At 57.8% G+C, this 16,361-nt stretch overlaps 1 protein-coding gene across 1 annotated transcript in view; it reads left to right on the top strand.

Annotated features, from left to right (window-relative positions):
- Positions 1-16,361, top strand: part of CASTOR2 (cytosolic arginine sensor for mTORC1 subunit 2) — a 54,030-nt gene that overhangs the window by 27,862 nt on the left and 9,807 nt on the right. The window contains exons 2-5 of the mRNA XM_040634982.1: positions 6,259-6,329; positions 14,435-14,628; positions 15,035-15,167; positions 15,677-15,800. Coding sequence (XP_040490916.1) covers positions 6,259-6,329; positions 14,435-14,628; positions 15,035-15,167; positions 15,677-15,800 — 522 coding nt within the window. The remainder of the gene's footprint in view (positions 1-6,258; positions 6,330-14,434; positions 14,629-15,034; positions 15,168-15,676; positions 15,801-16,361) is intronic.

Genomic DNA, 16,361 nt, shown 5'->3' with positions numbered 1-16,361 from the left:
AAAACTTGAAACGGAGGGCAGCCTCCGGATGCCAAAGACAGTAGAAATGAGATGTAAATAACATGAGCGACCAAGCAGAGACCCAGGAGGAAGAGAGAAAACGGCCACGGCCGGTTGAGGGAACAAAAGCCTGGCACACGCCGTCCGCCCGGCTTTCCTTTGGGGAGAAAAGCCCTGGAGCAGCGTGAGGCCAGCGCTGCTGTCTCACTGTATATCATGGAAGGCTCCTGCGCTGTCTTCTGGGGCCAGCGGGGCAGGGGCAGGTGGCGGCCAGAAGCAAGGCGGACCCCAGCCCCTCCCCCTCCTCCCTGCTGCAGGGGGAGATGTGGCCCACCCTCCCTGGCTCCAAGCCCAACGGGCTCCCCTTGGCGAGAAACATTCCTGGCTTCCCGGCTGAAATTCAGAACAGGCCCGCGGGCATTCAGAGACCCCAGTGGAACAAAAGACTGAGAACAGCGTGTTCTCAGGTCCCTGGAACATGCTGGATGCCTGTTCTCACCCCTGTGTTCAGGGCCCAATCTGGTGGGCATGAAAGCCGCGGGTCCCCGGCTGGCCGGGCTGTCATCCCAAAGCATCTGCATTTGTTCTGTGACGAGCCAGCAGGGGACCTCAGCAGGGTCTGGCTGACACGGGGCATTGTGACCCTGCAGGAAGCAGGCTCCAGTCCCAGACGGGGTCTGGCTCCCAAAGCCCGCTCCCAGCCGCCCCAGATTCAGGTCCTCGGCTCTGGGCTCTGAATACAGGCCACCTTTGCCAATCCTTGACTATGGAAGGGGGTCTTCGGGGTGTCTGGGAAACGAGGGGAAGGGAGTGGGGCACAGCCTGCCAGGACCCTCCATGGGCCAGCAGGTGAATAGAGAAGGCGAGACAGGTGCCCATTGGGGCCCCCACCTCCCTGGCTCCCGCCAGTCTGAATGTCTGCCTACCCGAAGGTCCCTGGGCCTCTGCATGGCGGGTCAGGGAGCTGGGGCGGGGTCAGGCCCAGGGCTGCAGGTCTGACTCCCGCAGAGTCACTGGGTATTTCGGGCTGAGCCTCTTCCATTATCACCCATCATGCTGGCACCCTGCTGGGGGCTGGGCCACTGGTTAGGTGGATGGAGACTTTCCAGCCAAAGCTTGTTACTTGGAGGGTCAAGTGTGTAAGAGCCGGCACTTCGTGGGACCTTGAGGGTGGCTCAGTCCATCCTCCCCACGGAGACCAATAGCCCATCGCCCCTCCACCCAGCCCACTGCTCTCTGTAGCCTGGCTGGCTTTAGTGCTTCTCTTTACTGGGAATATAAGCCGGCCTCCCTGGGGCCGCCCCCTCAGCTACCTCTGCCATCCAAGAATAAAGAGCCAACATGTGGTGTTGAATGCTAACTGGGTCTTCGCTCAGCGGTGTTTCTTCAACAACAACCCTGTGAAGTAGGGTTGTTATCCCCATTATATACACGAGGAGGCTGAAGCACAGAGAGGTTAAGCAACTTACCTGAGGTCACATAGCCTTAAGCAGCAGCATTGCTTCCATCCTGTGGATCACAACAGCCATGGAGACTGGACTCTTCCTCCAGGCCGAAAGGGGCACAGTCTGGACTGCCCGCAGTCCCTCTGGGCCTGCGCTGTGTTGCCCATGAGGCTGTGAACAGACACAGGCTTCCTGGTATGAGCTGCCTACATCTAGTATTCCCGTTCTGTTCAACAGAGTGCCTCGATCCATTGGCACCCCCTGGATGGGGGACTTGCATGATTCTTGGGGTGTGTCCTGATCCGCAAGCTGCTGTTCCCCAGTCTCCCACCTTCATTGCTCAGGGCTGAAGGGTTTTATGTCCTGTCTACCTGATAGCTCCGGCAGAATCTGCTGGGTGATGGTCACATACAGTTGCATGGGTTGTGTACTGCCCAACTCTACGAGCACTCCTCACAGAGACCGTGAGATGAATGGGCCCTGCCCCCAGAGTTGCGATACACCACCTGCCTAGCTCTGGACAGCAGATCTGTCTTGGGTTCTGATCCGAGCTGGTTGGGATTTTGCCTGCCCTTAAAAGGTGTTTTCCACACACGCTCCGTGATTCTAGGATCATCTTTCTGTGCCTCCCTGGCCAGGCCCCTTGAGGTTGCCCTAGTGTGGAGCTGGCGGGGTTCCATGTGGCCCAAGCTGGAGCTGGATGGGAACCAGTCCACCTCGAACCTGTCCCTCACTGTACAGAGAAATGAAGCAGCCCAGGGCTCACCGCCCCCAGGTGCCAAGTTGGGACTATACGCAGGTCTTCATGCTTTCCCAGTCCGCTTTATTTTCCTTGTTGTCCCATCCCATTCCTGAGTACCATGAGGGCATCCAGAGGGCACCCCACTCTCCTCCTCCTCGAGTTTCCTAACAACACTGAGCAGAGGCTGGCTAATTGCTGGGTTTTGGTCCTCTGTCCAGCTCCTCATAGACAACGTACAGAGAGGCCACAAACGCTTGGGGGCCCAAGCATCCGGAGTGTGGCTCTAGCCATGACTCATTAGAAGGTTGGGACTGGAGACTTTCATGTCTCCCAGAGGAGGGGTAAGTTAAGGCAGTGCCCCACGAAGGGCCACCAGGGTTTGTCCGATCAGGTCTTCTCTGGCTTAGGGGCCATAGTCCACTTTTTTGCTCATTGGACAGAGTGTTGATTCTGTTCCCAGCCTGTGTCAGGTACTAGAGAGTGTACAGACAATCCAGTCCTTGCCAATGAGAGCTTATGGTTTGCTGGGGAAAACGGGTATTATTTGTCATAGGTTGTGGAAAGCACCTAGGACCATCATGCACAGTTGCACAGTTTGTGCACTGCTCAACTGTAAGGGCACACTTCACATAAACTGTGAAATGAGTGAGTTGTGACACACCACCAGCCCAGCTGTCCACGGCGGCTTTAATGTCCTACTACAAGGCTGTAGGCTGTCAAGGGAGGACCACACCCCTATGGTGGGAGGTGAGGGAGACGGGGTGGCTGGTGCCAGTCTGAAAAGGTTTTACCCCAATGAAGATGCTTGAACTGGATCTTAGAGAATGAGCAGCAAGTCTCCAGCCAAAGAAGAGGGAAGGGAATGCTGGGCAGTGGAAAGAACATTTGTCAACTTTGGAGGCATGAGACTGGGAGGCAGGCCAAGAGTGGGGGAACGAGATGAGGTAGGAGGCCGGTACAGTCTCCAAGGCAGGAGTTCACGTGAAGGGGAGTGGTAGGCAGAGGGGAAACTTGAGAGCAACTTGGGGGGTAAGGCAGGTGGGGCTAGAGACATGCAGCCAGGGGCCTGGTCCTTCGGGCTGACTCGCCCTCCCCGGGGGCCTCCCCGCACACTAAGACCCACGTTTCAAGATGGATAGCCAACAGCAGGGCCTCGGGCACTTGACCCCGGGAGACGGGTCACATCAACAACAACATATTTATAACCCATTTACACAGAGGCTGATGCTGCCTTCTGCTGGTGTTTATGCCTTCTGGGACAATTCTTATGGTCTATTTCTGGAGCATTCCTCACAGCCCAGAGGGCACAGGGGGCAAGTGCCATCTCTGTTTGCCGTCACAGACAGCTGGGTGGCCACTCCCTGCACCCAGCGAGTACCTGTTCGTGGCAATCTGGTGATGGAGAGGAGGGGGCTTCCAGGGCTCTTTCTGAGTGCACGGAGGTCCCCAAGAAGGAGCCAGGCCATACCGGTGATTGTCACTTCCTGAGGTTATGACAGTTTGCTGTTGTCCCTGAGCAATTACAGATTTCATTTGTCCAGGCAATATTGCAAATTGGGTATGGGACGGACAGGGACAGAGATGTGATTTGAAAAGCAAAGAGCCGGAGGGAGATTGAAGAGCATGTGCTGTTGGTTGAGCAGAATGTCAGTGGGGGAGTGTGCCACCTCGTTGACGACTCTGGCTCAAGCAATTTCTTTAAAGTCAGGTACATTGATGGGGGCGCCAGGGTGGCTCCGTCAGTTAAACGTCTGCCTTCAGCTCAGGTCATGATCCCAGGGGCCTGGGATCGAATCCCAAGTCTGGTTCCCAGCTCAGCGGGGAGCCTCCCTCTCCCTCTCTCTCTCCCTCTCTCTCTCTGTTGAATAAATAAATAAAATCTTTTAAAAAATTAATTAAAAAGATAAAGTCAAGTACATTCAGGGATAGTTTATATACAGTAAAATTCACCCCTGTTAGGGTGTAATTCTTTGAGTCTTTAAAGATTTTATTTATTTATTCGACAGAGAGAGACAGCCAGCGAGAGAGGGAACACAAGCAGGGGGAGTGGGAGAGGAAGAAGCAGGCTCCCAGCAGAGGAGCCTGATGTGGGGCTCGATCCCATAACGCGGGGATCACGCCCTGAGCCGAAGGCAGACGCTTAACCGCTATGCCACCCAGGCACCCGGAGTCTTTTTTTTTTTTAAGATTTTATTTATTTGTCCGAGAAAGAGAGCACAAGCAGGCGGAACGGCAGGCAGAGGGAGAAGCAGGCTCCCCACCGAGCAGGGAGCCCGATGCGGGGCTCGATTCCAGGACCCTGGGATCCTGACTTGAGCCGAAGGCAGATACTCAACCGACTGGGCCACCCAGGCGCCCCTACTTTGAGTTTGACAAACATATATCTTATAACCACCTCCACAGCCGAGACACCAAATATTTCCATCACCCCACAAAGTTCCCCGATGCCCTTCTAAAGTCAACCCCAGCCCAACCCCTAGCAAACCACGAATCCCTTCTCTGTCCTTAAACTTGCACCTCTCCCAGAATGTCCTAGAAATGAAATCAGATAATATGTAACCTTTTGAGTCTGGCTTTAACTTCAGCAAAAACGCACTCGCGATCCATCCGCATTATTGGGCAAACCAATAATTCATTCCTTTTGATGGCTGACCAGTGTTCCGTGGGGCCGACGGGTCTCCAGGTGAAGGGGCCCACATTTGGGGTGTTCCCAGTGACGGCCATAAACATCGGCGTACAGCTTTGTGTGGTCCTCGGTGCTCTGTTCTCTCGTGATTACCCAAGAGTGGGGTCGCCAGGTCGTGTGGTCTGAATGGTTCACTCTAGAAGAATCTGCCAGCCTCCTCCAGCTGGCCGCACCATTTTGCATTCCTGTCAATTCCAGTTGCTCTCATTGCTTGCGAAAACTCTCCAGAATAAAGCGAACACAGCACCGGGGGGCTGGTGTGGCTGGGTTCTGGAGCTGCAGGGGGCTGATGGGAGATCGCCGTCCCCAAGCCTCCACCCCGCCGTCCCCTGCAACCCTGCATCCCCTTCAAGATTCTTTTCCATTTGAGTCTTTGGAGAAGTGCCATCTGGGCCCTTGCTGGGGTGACTTGTTGGGCCTTGCGCTGTTCAGGTTTCCCGTGTGGATGCGTTTTACACGCTGGGCACGGAGCCCGCGCCCGAGAGCCACAGTGACACCGGAGAAATGACCACAGGCCGTTTCCTGCAGGCCGCTCCGCGTGCATGCCATCTCTGCCTGCAGGTGTTCTGGGGGCCGTACTAGCTGGAGGAGGGACAGGGAGACAGGCATTGAGGGGCGGTGACCCTCCCTCCTCTGGCCCCAGAAAGCCACCGAGCCTGGCACGGTATCTGCCAGGTGCTAAGAACGGACTCGGGGACAAAATACGGAGGGACGGAGGGAGTGCCAGCTCCTGGCCTTGGGAATTCCATGCGCTCATTAGGGGCAGAAATGGCTAAGCAGTGTTACCAAAGAGGATGGGGGACAATTCAGGGATCTGTGGCCCCCCCCAAATGGCACTGATGGTCACACCCCTTTCTTGGGCAAGGAAGAAAAGGACCCTACAGGCTGGGCTGTTGGTTGGGTGACTTGAATTAGATGTTAAATGACCATGGGAACTCTCAAGTTGGTGAGGAGAGGGGCTAGGACCAGAGGGTGCGGTGGGGGGGGCTGGGGGCAGCCAGAGAGGCCCAGAAGTCGGAACACGGGGGGCTCCAGAAAAGACAGTTCATCTACTTGCTGCCTGCCAGAGCCGCCTTGCAGCCGCTGCTTCCCCTGGGAAAAAGTGGATTGAAGACCCTTGAGCTGTATGGGGGCCTAGAGGCTGGCTGGCTCAGGGGTCTGCAAAGATTGGGGGGTGGTGCAGAGGGGACAACTAGCCTCTCTCACTCTCTCAGACCTCCTGATTTGGAAGTGGAGGGCAGCAAAGGGGGAGATACAACTTCCTGGAGGTCACCCAGCAGCCTGACATCAGAGCTCTGGGGAAACCGAGTCATCCCCCGCTGGGTCCTGCCAGGTCTGAAGTGGAACTAACAGCGATATTCTCTGTCTGTCCATCCACTGTGCAGGTGCAAGTTCTTCAGTCTGACTGAGACGCCGGAGGATTACACCATCATTGTTGACGAGGAGGGGTTCTTAGGTAAGTGCGTCCGTCACCCGGGCGTGGCTGACTGTGGCCTGTGGTCAGTGTTGGCTGCCCGCCGCCTTATTTCTGCTCCGGACTCACCGCCTTATTTCTAACCCCCCACCCGCCGCCTTATTTCTGCCCCCTTCCCACCACCTTATTTCTGCTCCCCACTCACCGCCTTATTTCTACCCCCCACCCGCCACCTTATTTCTGCCCCCTGCCCACCACCTTATTTCTGCCCCCAACTAATCCCCTTATTTCTGCCCCTTCCCACCACCTTATTTCTGCTCCCCACTCACCGCCTTATTTCTACCCCCCACCCGCCACCTTATTTCTGCCCCCTGCCCACCACCTTATTTCTGCCCCCACCACTCTTATTTCTGCCCCCCGCCGCCTTATTTCTGCCCCTGACTTACCGCCTTATTTCTGCCCCCCGGCCCGCCACCTTATTTCTGCCCCCACCCTGCTGCCTTATTTCTGCCCCCCTCTCTTCCCCGCGAGTGGGTTAGAAAGTCAGCAGAGAGTGTTTTCTTCTCTCCCTGTGCCCTGGCTGCTCCCTTCCCTTTCTGCTCATGAGACTCCCCTGGGAAAGGCCCCGAAGCGAAAAGGGTCAGTAAGACAGAGTGCTTACCCAGCTGGGACTACAAGCTACCGAGAAAGTAGCTACACCCCGGGGCTGGTTTTACTGAGAACTACTGCTGAGTGAGAGGGCTTTTTAAAATGCGCTCAGTCCACTGTCCCCAATCAGGGGTCCCATAAGCCCTGAGGATCTTCCTTTTACGATTTTCCTTCGCATGTTTCCACTTCTAAGGTTGACGTTTGATTCACGTGGCATAAAATGGATCCTTTTCAAGTGTCCGGCTCACTGGGTTTTGATGTGCACAGGGTTGTGGAGCCGTGCCCACCAACATTTGCACCCCCCAGAAAGAAACCCCATCCCTGTTAGCATCACTTCCCCACTCCTCCCCCCACGTCCTCTCAGTCTTGTTTATTAGGAAGGTTTACTGTGTTGGTCCTGGTGACCGCTACACGCTAATTTATGGGGAGGTGGTGTTATTTGCACCACACCGACGAGGAGCTGCGAGCAGAGGGGAAGTCACACGCCCAGGCTCACCAGCCCCGGAGCGGGGCACCCCCCGGAGCTGGCATTCCCTCCGAGCCCCTCAGTTGCTCTCTTGAAAGCCTACAGTACAACCGATGCAACATTTGTGATAGAAACCCTGTTCCGCCCCAGAGACAACCCCTGGTCCCTTTTTTGTGTTTCTCTTTCCAACTTTTACTGGGTACGGGTTGTGTCTTTTTAATTTAAGGGCGATCGTATTCTAGAGAGAAATGTGTTCACCTGACGTCGTGACATGACGTGTCCTGTGATGTCACGGCCTCTCGCGGGGCACGCCGTGGTGGATGTGGCCTGCCTCCTTGCCCGGTCCCCTAGGCTTAGAATCCAGGTGGGCTTTCATGGTTCTCCAGTGATGAATTTATGACCTCCGGAAATGTGTAACCTTAGTTCTTACTCATGCTGGTTCCTAAAATGGGGTCTCAGACCTGGCGTTGTGGGGTCAGAAGCTGACTGTGTGGTTCTCGGGGCAAGTTGAGGGCGGCCGCTGTATTGGACCACCCTTGCTGCTGAGCGAGGGGAGCCCTGGAGGAATTGACGTTCCCCCTACGCTCTGTCACCCTTACACTCCCCTGCCCCGTCATCGAAGGCGTCTCTCTTGTCATTCATTCATTCATTCATTCATTCATTCATTCATTCATCCAGCAGACCCTTTCTGAGCCTAGGAGCCAAAAACAGGGGCTTTTGCCTTAACCACAAGGCATGGCCCCGTGAAGAATGTATGCTTGGGCAACCCAAACCCATCTCCATTTTTGGGTGGGCCCTGCTGAGAAGCATGGCACCTCAGACGCAGGAGGAATGCCCCAGAGTGTCTCTGCTCTTGGAGCAGATACCCTGGCAGCTCCGTCTCCCCAGATGAGACAAGCTCTCTCCTCTGGAGGCAGCAAGTGAGCAAATGCCATGAGCAGGGAGAGAGGGAGGCTGGGGCCGCAGGACCCGGGGAGCCGGTTTTGCAGGCCCGGGAAGCCCACGTTTGTAGGAATCGTCACTCCCCTGAGAGGGGTCCGGCAGGTGAATGGCTGCCTGTCCCGAGCCGGCCCCCGGGGGTTGCAGGAGGCAGCATCTGACCCCATGAGCCTCAGGATCTGCCGGCTACTGACACTGTTAGCCGTGGAGTTGTGATTATGGTGGGTGCTGCGCAGGAGACCCCATAAGAGGGGAACTGGAAGGAAACAAGACAGCAGAGAGCGGATAGGTGAGCCCGGAATTGTCGTATCCTGACTTCTCTCCTTGCCCCGAGGGGACTTCTGTCTGCAGACACTATGCCAATAAGCCCTGGGAAAGACTCCTCCTAACTTTGTTTCATAGATAAGAAAACTGAAGTGCAGAAATGGCTATCACCTGCCCGAGGCCTCACGGTTGGTGTCCTCTCTGGATGCTTCCATGGCCCGGCCCTAGGCGGGGGAAGGCAGAAGTGCAGGAATCCAGCCTTTGCCCCTTAGGGGCTGACGGCTCTGGGAGGACAGAAACACGGGAACCAGAATTATGGTATCAATAGAGAGTGGCACCCAGCCTGGCTGGCAGAAGTGCAGTCTGAGAGGACTTCCCGGAGGAGGCAGTCCTCTTTGCCTTGAGGCAAACCCAACTAAATGAGTAAAGAGCTCACCCAGTGGAACCCGTGAAGTTGGGAGTGGGGAGGCTTCCAGAATGGAGGGTCGCTTGGCACTCCCAGGGAACTGAAGGTGAGAAGGCAGAGCAGGAGGAGATGGGACGAGGGAGGCCAGGAGACAGAGGCAAGGGGGAGTCAGTGAAGGGTCTTATCTGATCTTGAAGGGCTTCCCTGGAGGAGAGGGCCAAGTGAGGAGGCTGGCACAGCGAGGATAGAGCAGGAATCAAGAAAGATTCCAGATAGGAATTTACCTAGGACTTTTTCCTGAGCTCCACTGCTGACCAGCAGGGAGCCTCACACTGTATTTGGGTGTCTGGAAGAATGGGTGAGCCTTCAGCATGTCCCTTTTTGGGGAGCTCAGAAGAGGATGCTTTGGGGTAATTTATGTAGTCAGGGAAGGCTTCCTGGAGGAGGCGATGTTTGCTGCCCTTGAAAGGCTGAGGAGGGAGACAGCATGTCAGGTGGGGGTGTGTGAGTAAGTACAGAAGCAGAGACCAGATCCAAAAAGCAGATGGAAAGATAGATGCAAACAAAAAGGAGTTGAGCAGAGTCCGTTTGGACCTCAGTCTGCAGGCAGTAGGGAGCCATTGAAGGTTGTTGATCAGGAAGAGAGTTGTCACTGGGGCTGGACTCAGGAAGAGGCACCCGGGGTGAGTGTGTAGGAGAGGAGAGAGCGTGAGATGGGGGCCTCCCTAGAGGGTGACAGGCTTTGTCCAAAGTGAGGTCTTTAGGCCCAGGCTGAGACCCTGACTGACCCAGGGAGGGAAGTACCCACAATCCTGAAACCCCGACATTCCCTGGAGCTATTAATAATCGCCTGGCCTCTCCCCAAACCTTGTCTGGTGACAGGAGCAGTAATAGTGTCTTCAGTCTGGGGAAAGGGGCTCCGGGAAAACAGGTGCAAATTATTCACCCAGCAGGGGCTGAGAAGCAGGGTCCTTAACTTCTGGGTAGGGGTCTCGCTTCCAGGCCGCGATTCCTGGTCAGCACACTGGGCTGCTTGGATATCTGCTATTGCCCAAGAAAAATCGCGTACATTTGTGGGAGTGTAGCGTCTCTTGCACGCGTGCTGGTCAAAAGATGGGGGGAGGATGTCGTGGAGAAGCGACTCCTGGCCCCACCCTGGGCTAGGATGGGAAGACCCAGGTTCTGATCGAGCTCTGCCACCTTCATGGCTTGTGATCCCGGGCAAGCTGCTTAGCTCCCTGGGGCCTGCTCCCAAACACGGGATCACCTGTCCCTTCTGCAAGGCACCCACGTGGCCATACAACACGCATGCGCTCGATCGGCGTCATTCTGTCCTAGGTGACCTGCGGTTCCCGCTGTTGGATTTTAGGGAGCACCCAGGTGTTCGTTGGAAATGCCTCTGGGTTGCCCACTTGGCCGCGAGTCTGTCTTTGCCCCACGTGTTAACTACTCCTTCGCAGTGAAATTGCGCATTTGTACAGCTCCTGATGTGTGTTGCCCAACTGCCATCGAGAAACCAGCAGAACTCCACTAGCAGTGTGCTAACAGAAGAGGCACTGGCATTTGGCGAGCACTTGGACGCCAGGCGCTCAGCTCCGCGCTCGATGGGGATTATCTCATTTAATCCTCGAAGCATCTTCTGGAGCTGAGCCTGATTTCATCGTTCTGCGCTTGCAACCGAGAAACTGAGGGGCGTCGACTTTGCCCAGAGTCATCGAGGCAAGATTAGACCCGCCCACCTGACCCCAGGACTCTTGACCCTGCTGCGGGCAGGGCAGGAGAAGCCTGAGGGACACCGGCTGGGTGGGGAGCCTGCAGCCGTGCAGCGCAGGGACCCGCGGGTCCTGCAGCCGGATCGGGGGAGGCCCAGAGAGGGGGGTTGGATACGGTGAGGAAGGCAGCATGGGGTGGGGCTCCAGCCAGCCACAGAGCTGCCCAAGTCTGTGGCTGGGGGTGACAAGACACCATGAACCTCCACTGCCACAGTGTGTATGCAGCTCCGAGAGGCTATTTTTAGGGGCTTGTACTATGTGCAGTGACAGAAGTAATCCATTTTCGTCTTGGAATGGGTCCACTTTTCCTCTAGGGAAGGGCAGGCTCGCTGCCTCCTGGTCAGTCTCCTGACAGCTCATCCCCACGGCCCCAAAATGGCACCTCAGGCACCCCGAGGCTTGGCCTGGGGCAAGCATGGGCCACAGACAGGCCTTCCCTCCCCGCCCCCCACCCCGGTATTTGAGGTCCCAGGGGTCAGAAGCAGCAAACGCTGTGGTTTCTAGCAGCTTTTGCTCCTCCGACAAAGCTCACACTTCTGGAAGTCTCGGAGGGGTGACCGCTGGTCTAAGCTCACCACTGTCAGTGGGTTCTATCTGGGAACGAGAGCCAGGAGCGGCAGGCCTTGAGGCCTGGAGCTGGGCAGGCAGACCCATCCCGGCCGACCGCTGCCCAGACTGGCCAACGGTTGGACCAACCTGAAATCCTGTGTCATTCCCCCCCCAGCCCCCCACCATCCCATGTCCCCATTTTCAGCTGGCTTCAGGTCTCGGCTTCTTCCTGGGACTCATCCAAACCCACCGAGAGTCTCCCCAGAGCAGAGCCTTGGCTACACGAGCACCCCTTAAAAATGCACACACCCCAGTGCTTCACTGCCTCGGAGGGAACGTGCCTCCCCACTGTTTCTGCCACAGCTCCCAGCCGCCTCCGCCGGGGAGGACGGAGACACGATTGGGGTTTGTCACCGTCCCAGCCCGATGCCTGTGTTCTTTGCCCTCCGCCTACCTGCGCTCTCAAGACCCCCACTGCCTACTCCGTCCCACAGGAGAGGGGCCAACTTCTCAGAGCCCGTTGTGCGCCCATATGCAGATGGACGGCCAACTGCTCCATCCCCACTGGTGGCCGGGGCTGGGAATGGCACTCGCTCCACCAGGGGCCCCTTGGCCCGATCCTGGGAAGCTGGGTGTGGGAGCAAGGGACGATGGTGAAGGCCACCCCCCACCTTGGGTCTGGCAGGGTGACCGAGCCCTGACCGAGCTGGGCCGAAGGCAGGAGCGGGGAAGGCAGATGGGTGGGAACGTGGGGCCTGGACAGAGCAGAGAGGCAGGGCCAGCCGCCCCGTCCCTCATCCTTGTCTCTACCCCTGTGCACCAGTGGCCAAGAGCAAAGCAGACGAGGCCACCGCCCCACACGGTGACCGCTCACCACGTGCAGCCCTCAGAAGTGAAATGAATCAAAATGAAATAAAACGTTCCATCTTTTTTCTTCCATCACATCAGCCGCCTTTCTTCTGTCTCTCCGAGGCCACGCGCGAGCGGCCACCGTTCTGGGCAGTGCAGGTGTAGACCGTCTCCATCCCCGCACAAAGCTCTCTCGGGGGGAGGACTTTGACTTTTATCTGAAGGATGCGAGAAGCCGCTGGGTGGTGTGGGGTCGTGAGGAACCTGGCAGGGGCAGGCAGAGGGCTGGTTCGCAAATGCTGACGTGGTCTCGTGTTAGCAGGCGACGACTTAAGACCCATAAAGAACCCTTCCAGAATTTTCCCAAGAAGGCTGAAGGGATTCTGCCCATTTCATTAAACTTTCATCATTAAATATGGTAAAATGATGGCTGGCCGCTGTCGGGGCCGCAGGGCTCACACCCAGCACACCAGAGGAAGCATTGGGCTGACCTTCTAACAGGGCTGGACCATCAGGATACCCCAGCCCTCGGTGGCTCCTGGGGCTGTCTCTGCAGAAAATGCCAGGATTGAGGGGCTCCCAGTGCTGCCCCCGGGTCCAGGACCCTTGGAATTTCAGAATTGAGCTCCTGGTTCTGGGGGGAGGTTTCCTCTGGCGGTCAGACTCCTTCTCTTCCGATACCCAGGTAACAGGCTAGAGGCAGAAGCCTGCAGCTCAGGTCCCCTTAAATGCCTTTCCTCCGTCTCGTCTTCCCAAACCTTTCCCCTTTTCTGGGAAGCCACCTGCCTCTCCAGCCAGCCTGGCCGCAACAGTCCCTTCTCGGCCAGCAGGACCAGTGGGCACACCAGGCTGTGGTTACCATGGCGACTGGAGCCAGGCAGGTGGGAGCCCAGGTGGGGCCTCCCTCAGTTTCCCCTCCTCGGCAGCCATGTTGCCTGAGGCCAGCACAGCCTTCCCCAGGGTGGCACTACCATCATCCCAGCCTCCCTGATTCGCCAGTGTCTGGGCCCCTCTTCCTAGCTCCCACCCGTACTGGGAACCTGGCCGTTCCTCCTGGTCAGGCCTGGGTTTGGGTCCCGGCTTGTTTCCCTAAGGGATCTTGGGCAGATCCCCGGCCCCCGGTGCTCTGGTGTGTCCTGCATACGGTGGGAAGGACAGTCCTGGCACGGGGTGTGTGTGAGCAGACGCCTGGGGTGCATGGAGAGTCCCGCGGGCACGTGCGTGCACCCGTGTCCCATGGGCAGGCTCCCCCTGGTGCTCGCTCTGCAGGACCAGGCAGATTCCGGGTGTTTGTGAGCTAGTCAAGGAGACTTGGTGCTTGCTGCCACTGTGACCCTCCTCCATCCTGCCCCTCCCAGCGCCAACCCCCAGGATCCCTGGGCTCTCTGGAGGGGGGGCTTGGGTGGTAGTCCCTGCTGCCAAAAGCTGGCATTCTTCGGGGTGCCTCCTGGAGCCGTGTGTTCTTCCAAAATGCAGGTTGGACAGAAGCAGGGAGAGAAATCCCGGGGGCCCGCCACCCTGTCTTCTGGCTTCCCCTCCACCCCCATCCCCCTGGGAGGTTCCAGGAACCAGTATAAAAACCAGGGGGGAGGAGGGGGCGCCTGGGGGGCTCAGTGAGTTAAGCGTCCCACTCTCGGTTTCGGCTCAGGTCATGATCTCAGGGTCGTGAGATCGAGCCCCACGTTGGGCTCTGCACTCAGTAGGGCGTCTGCTTGAGATTCTCTGTCCCTCTGCCCCCTACACCCACCGGGCACAATCTCGTTTGCGCTCTCAAAGAAGAAGAAATAGTACATCTTAAAAAAAAAAAAAAAAAAAAAAAAAAAAAAAAAAAAACAGAAAAACAGCAGGGGACCTGTTGCACCCATTTGAGGGCAGCCCCTGACAGCCAGAAGCGTAGTGGGACCTGGAGATAAAATCATTACTCACGGCCGAAGACCCGTCATTCCATGGTTGAGGCAGTAGAAGCCCCACACAGAGAAGCCACTTGTCGCCCAGGTCCCTGCCCTGCCAAGCAGTCGGGCACGCCTGAGGTCCTCTGAGGCCTTCCCTGCTCGGCCCTCCCGGGATGGGACCTCCGATCCCATCCTCCTCTGACGGAGGAGGGCACCGAGGCCCGAGGGCGGGGGCTGGCTGGAGTCCCACAGCTGGCCCGCGTCTCTGTCCCCATCCCTGTCCCCTGCCCTGTCCCCTCCCTGGAGTTCCCATCCGTCACAGGCCTGCCTTCCATGTGTCGTCCCTCTCCCTCCCCGCACAGAGCTGCCCTCCTCGGAGCACCTGAGCGTGGCGGACGCCACCTGGCTGGCCTTGAACGTGGTGTCGGGCGGGGGCAGCTTCTCCAGCTCACAGCCCATCGGCGTGACCAAGATCGCCAAGTCAGTCATCGCCCCGCTGGCCGACCAGAACATCTCTGTGTTCATGCTCTCCACCTACCAGACGGACTTCATCCTGGTGAGCCAGGGCCCCGCACCCTGGGGTCTCGGGTGGCATATGTCCGCAGTGTTCTGAGGCCCCTATTGCGTGATCAGCTCAGAGAGAGGTCAAGGGTCATGGGTCAAGTGTAAGCATGGCCCCAGGCGGGACTGTGGGGCTCTGCCCAGCCCCACGCACCACGTGTCTTTTGCAGGCCATGCTGGGTTCCACCCGGAGGCCAGGATGTGACGGCTGGGAGCACGTGCGAGCAGCGGTGGCCAGGGTGTCTGGTCACAGGGCCCCCAGCTGTTCCAGGCTCCCATCCCCCACCAGCATGGCGGGAGGGACAGGGGAAGCTGGTTCTGGGAGCGGAATCTCAGAGTGAAGGGGGTCGGCGCCCCCCAGGGACCACCGGACTCTCACATCCTTGACTCCCCATCCCCAGGTGCGCGAACGGGACCTGCCCTTTGTCACTCACACCTTGTCATCAGAGTTCACCATCCTGCGGGTCGTCAATGGAGAGACGGTAGCAGCCGAGAATCTCGGCATCACCAATGGCTTCGTGAAGCCCAAGATGGGTGAGTTGAGGGGGCTCTGTGCAGGGGAGACCTCAAGAAGTCACCAGGGCCTACCCCAGAGCAGCCCCATTCTCAGAGCATTCATTAAGCACCAGGCATAATAGTGTAATGATCTTGGTCAGACCCTGCTCTCAAGGTCTAGCAAGGACAGGGGACATGGACACAGCTGGTGATGGCCAAAGGCCACTCCTCACCCACCCAGGGTATCAGGATGAGCCTCCCAGAGGCAGCGACTCTCGAACTGAAGCTTGGAGCCCAAGTAGGAGCTCAGCCAGGTGGTAAAGGTTGGGAAGGGCATTCATTCCAGGCAGACAGCAAGGCATGTGCAAAGGCCCGGGGGTCTGGAAGTGAGCCTGGAGAATCAGGAGAGCTGTGGGTGGTTTTGGGGGCTGCAGAAGGCACAGGGGCCAGGTCCCCCAGAGCAGCTGCCAGCCCTTGTCCCGGGCCCTCCTCCTGCCCCACGCCGCTCCTCCTCCCGGCCTCAGTGCCCACTGTCTTTGCTCTCACAGTCCAGAGGCCTGTCATCCACCCTCTGTCCAGCCCAAGCAACAGGTTCTGTGTCACCAGCCTGGACCCTGACACGCTGCCTGCGGTCGCCACACTTCTCATGGACGTCATGTTCTACTCCAACGGGTACGGCCCCCTCGGACATGAAAGGCTGCAGAGTGGGCCAGGGGGACATGACTCTGCCTGGGAGCCCCCGTCTGAGTGGGGAGACAGCGAGCTGCCACCTGCCCTGGAAGCTAGTCTGGGGCTGGGGGCGTGGATCGTGGCTCTACCCCGAAGCCACGCTCCGAGAAGGGAGACAGCCTTCCTTGGGAACCCCAAAACTTGGTGAAGCCCCAGGGCCACATGTCCATGGAATCGACACGCCACTCCCTGTCCCCTGAGCTCCAAGGGCAAGCCCGGTCAGTGAGGGAGCCAGGAGCTCACGGGTTTTCATTCAGCAGGCAGTAAATAGGCTTTGCAGTTTTCCTCAGAGCGGATTTTAGTGGGGTGGGACGATGGGCCAGGGAGCTGGCAGTGACCACAGACTGTGCCCCGAATTGTGGGTCAGCGCAGGCATAGAGAAACCCTGCCCAGGAAGGGGTAGGGGTGGTCTGCACCAAGGGCCGGCTGCGTCTCTCGCTCCGTGAAGGGTGGTGCTCACCTCCGTGAATGCCATGGACTCATCCGCCTCTCAGACGGGGAGAC

The sequence above is a fragment of the Ursus maritimus genome, unplaced genomic scaffold, assembly GCF_017311325.1.
Source record: "Ursus maritimus isolate PB19 unplaced genomic scaffold, ASM1731132v1 scaffold_2, whole genome shotgun sequence".
NCBI lineage: Eukaryota > Metazoa > Chordata > Mammalia > Carnivora > Ursidae > Ursus > Ursus maritimus.
This window is presented reverse-complemented; position numbering and strand designations above follow the sequence as displayed.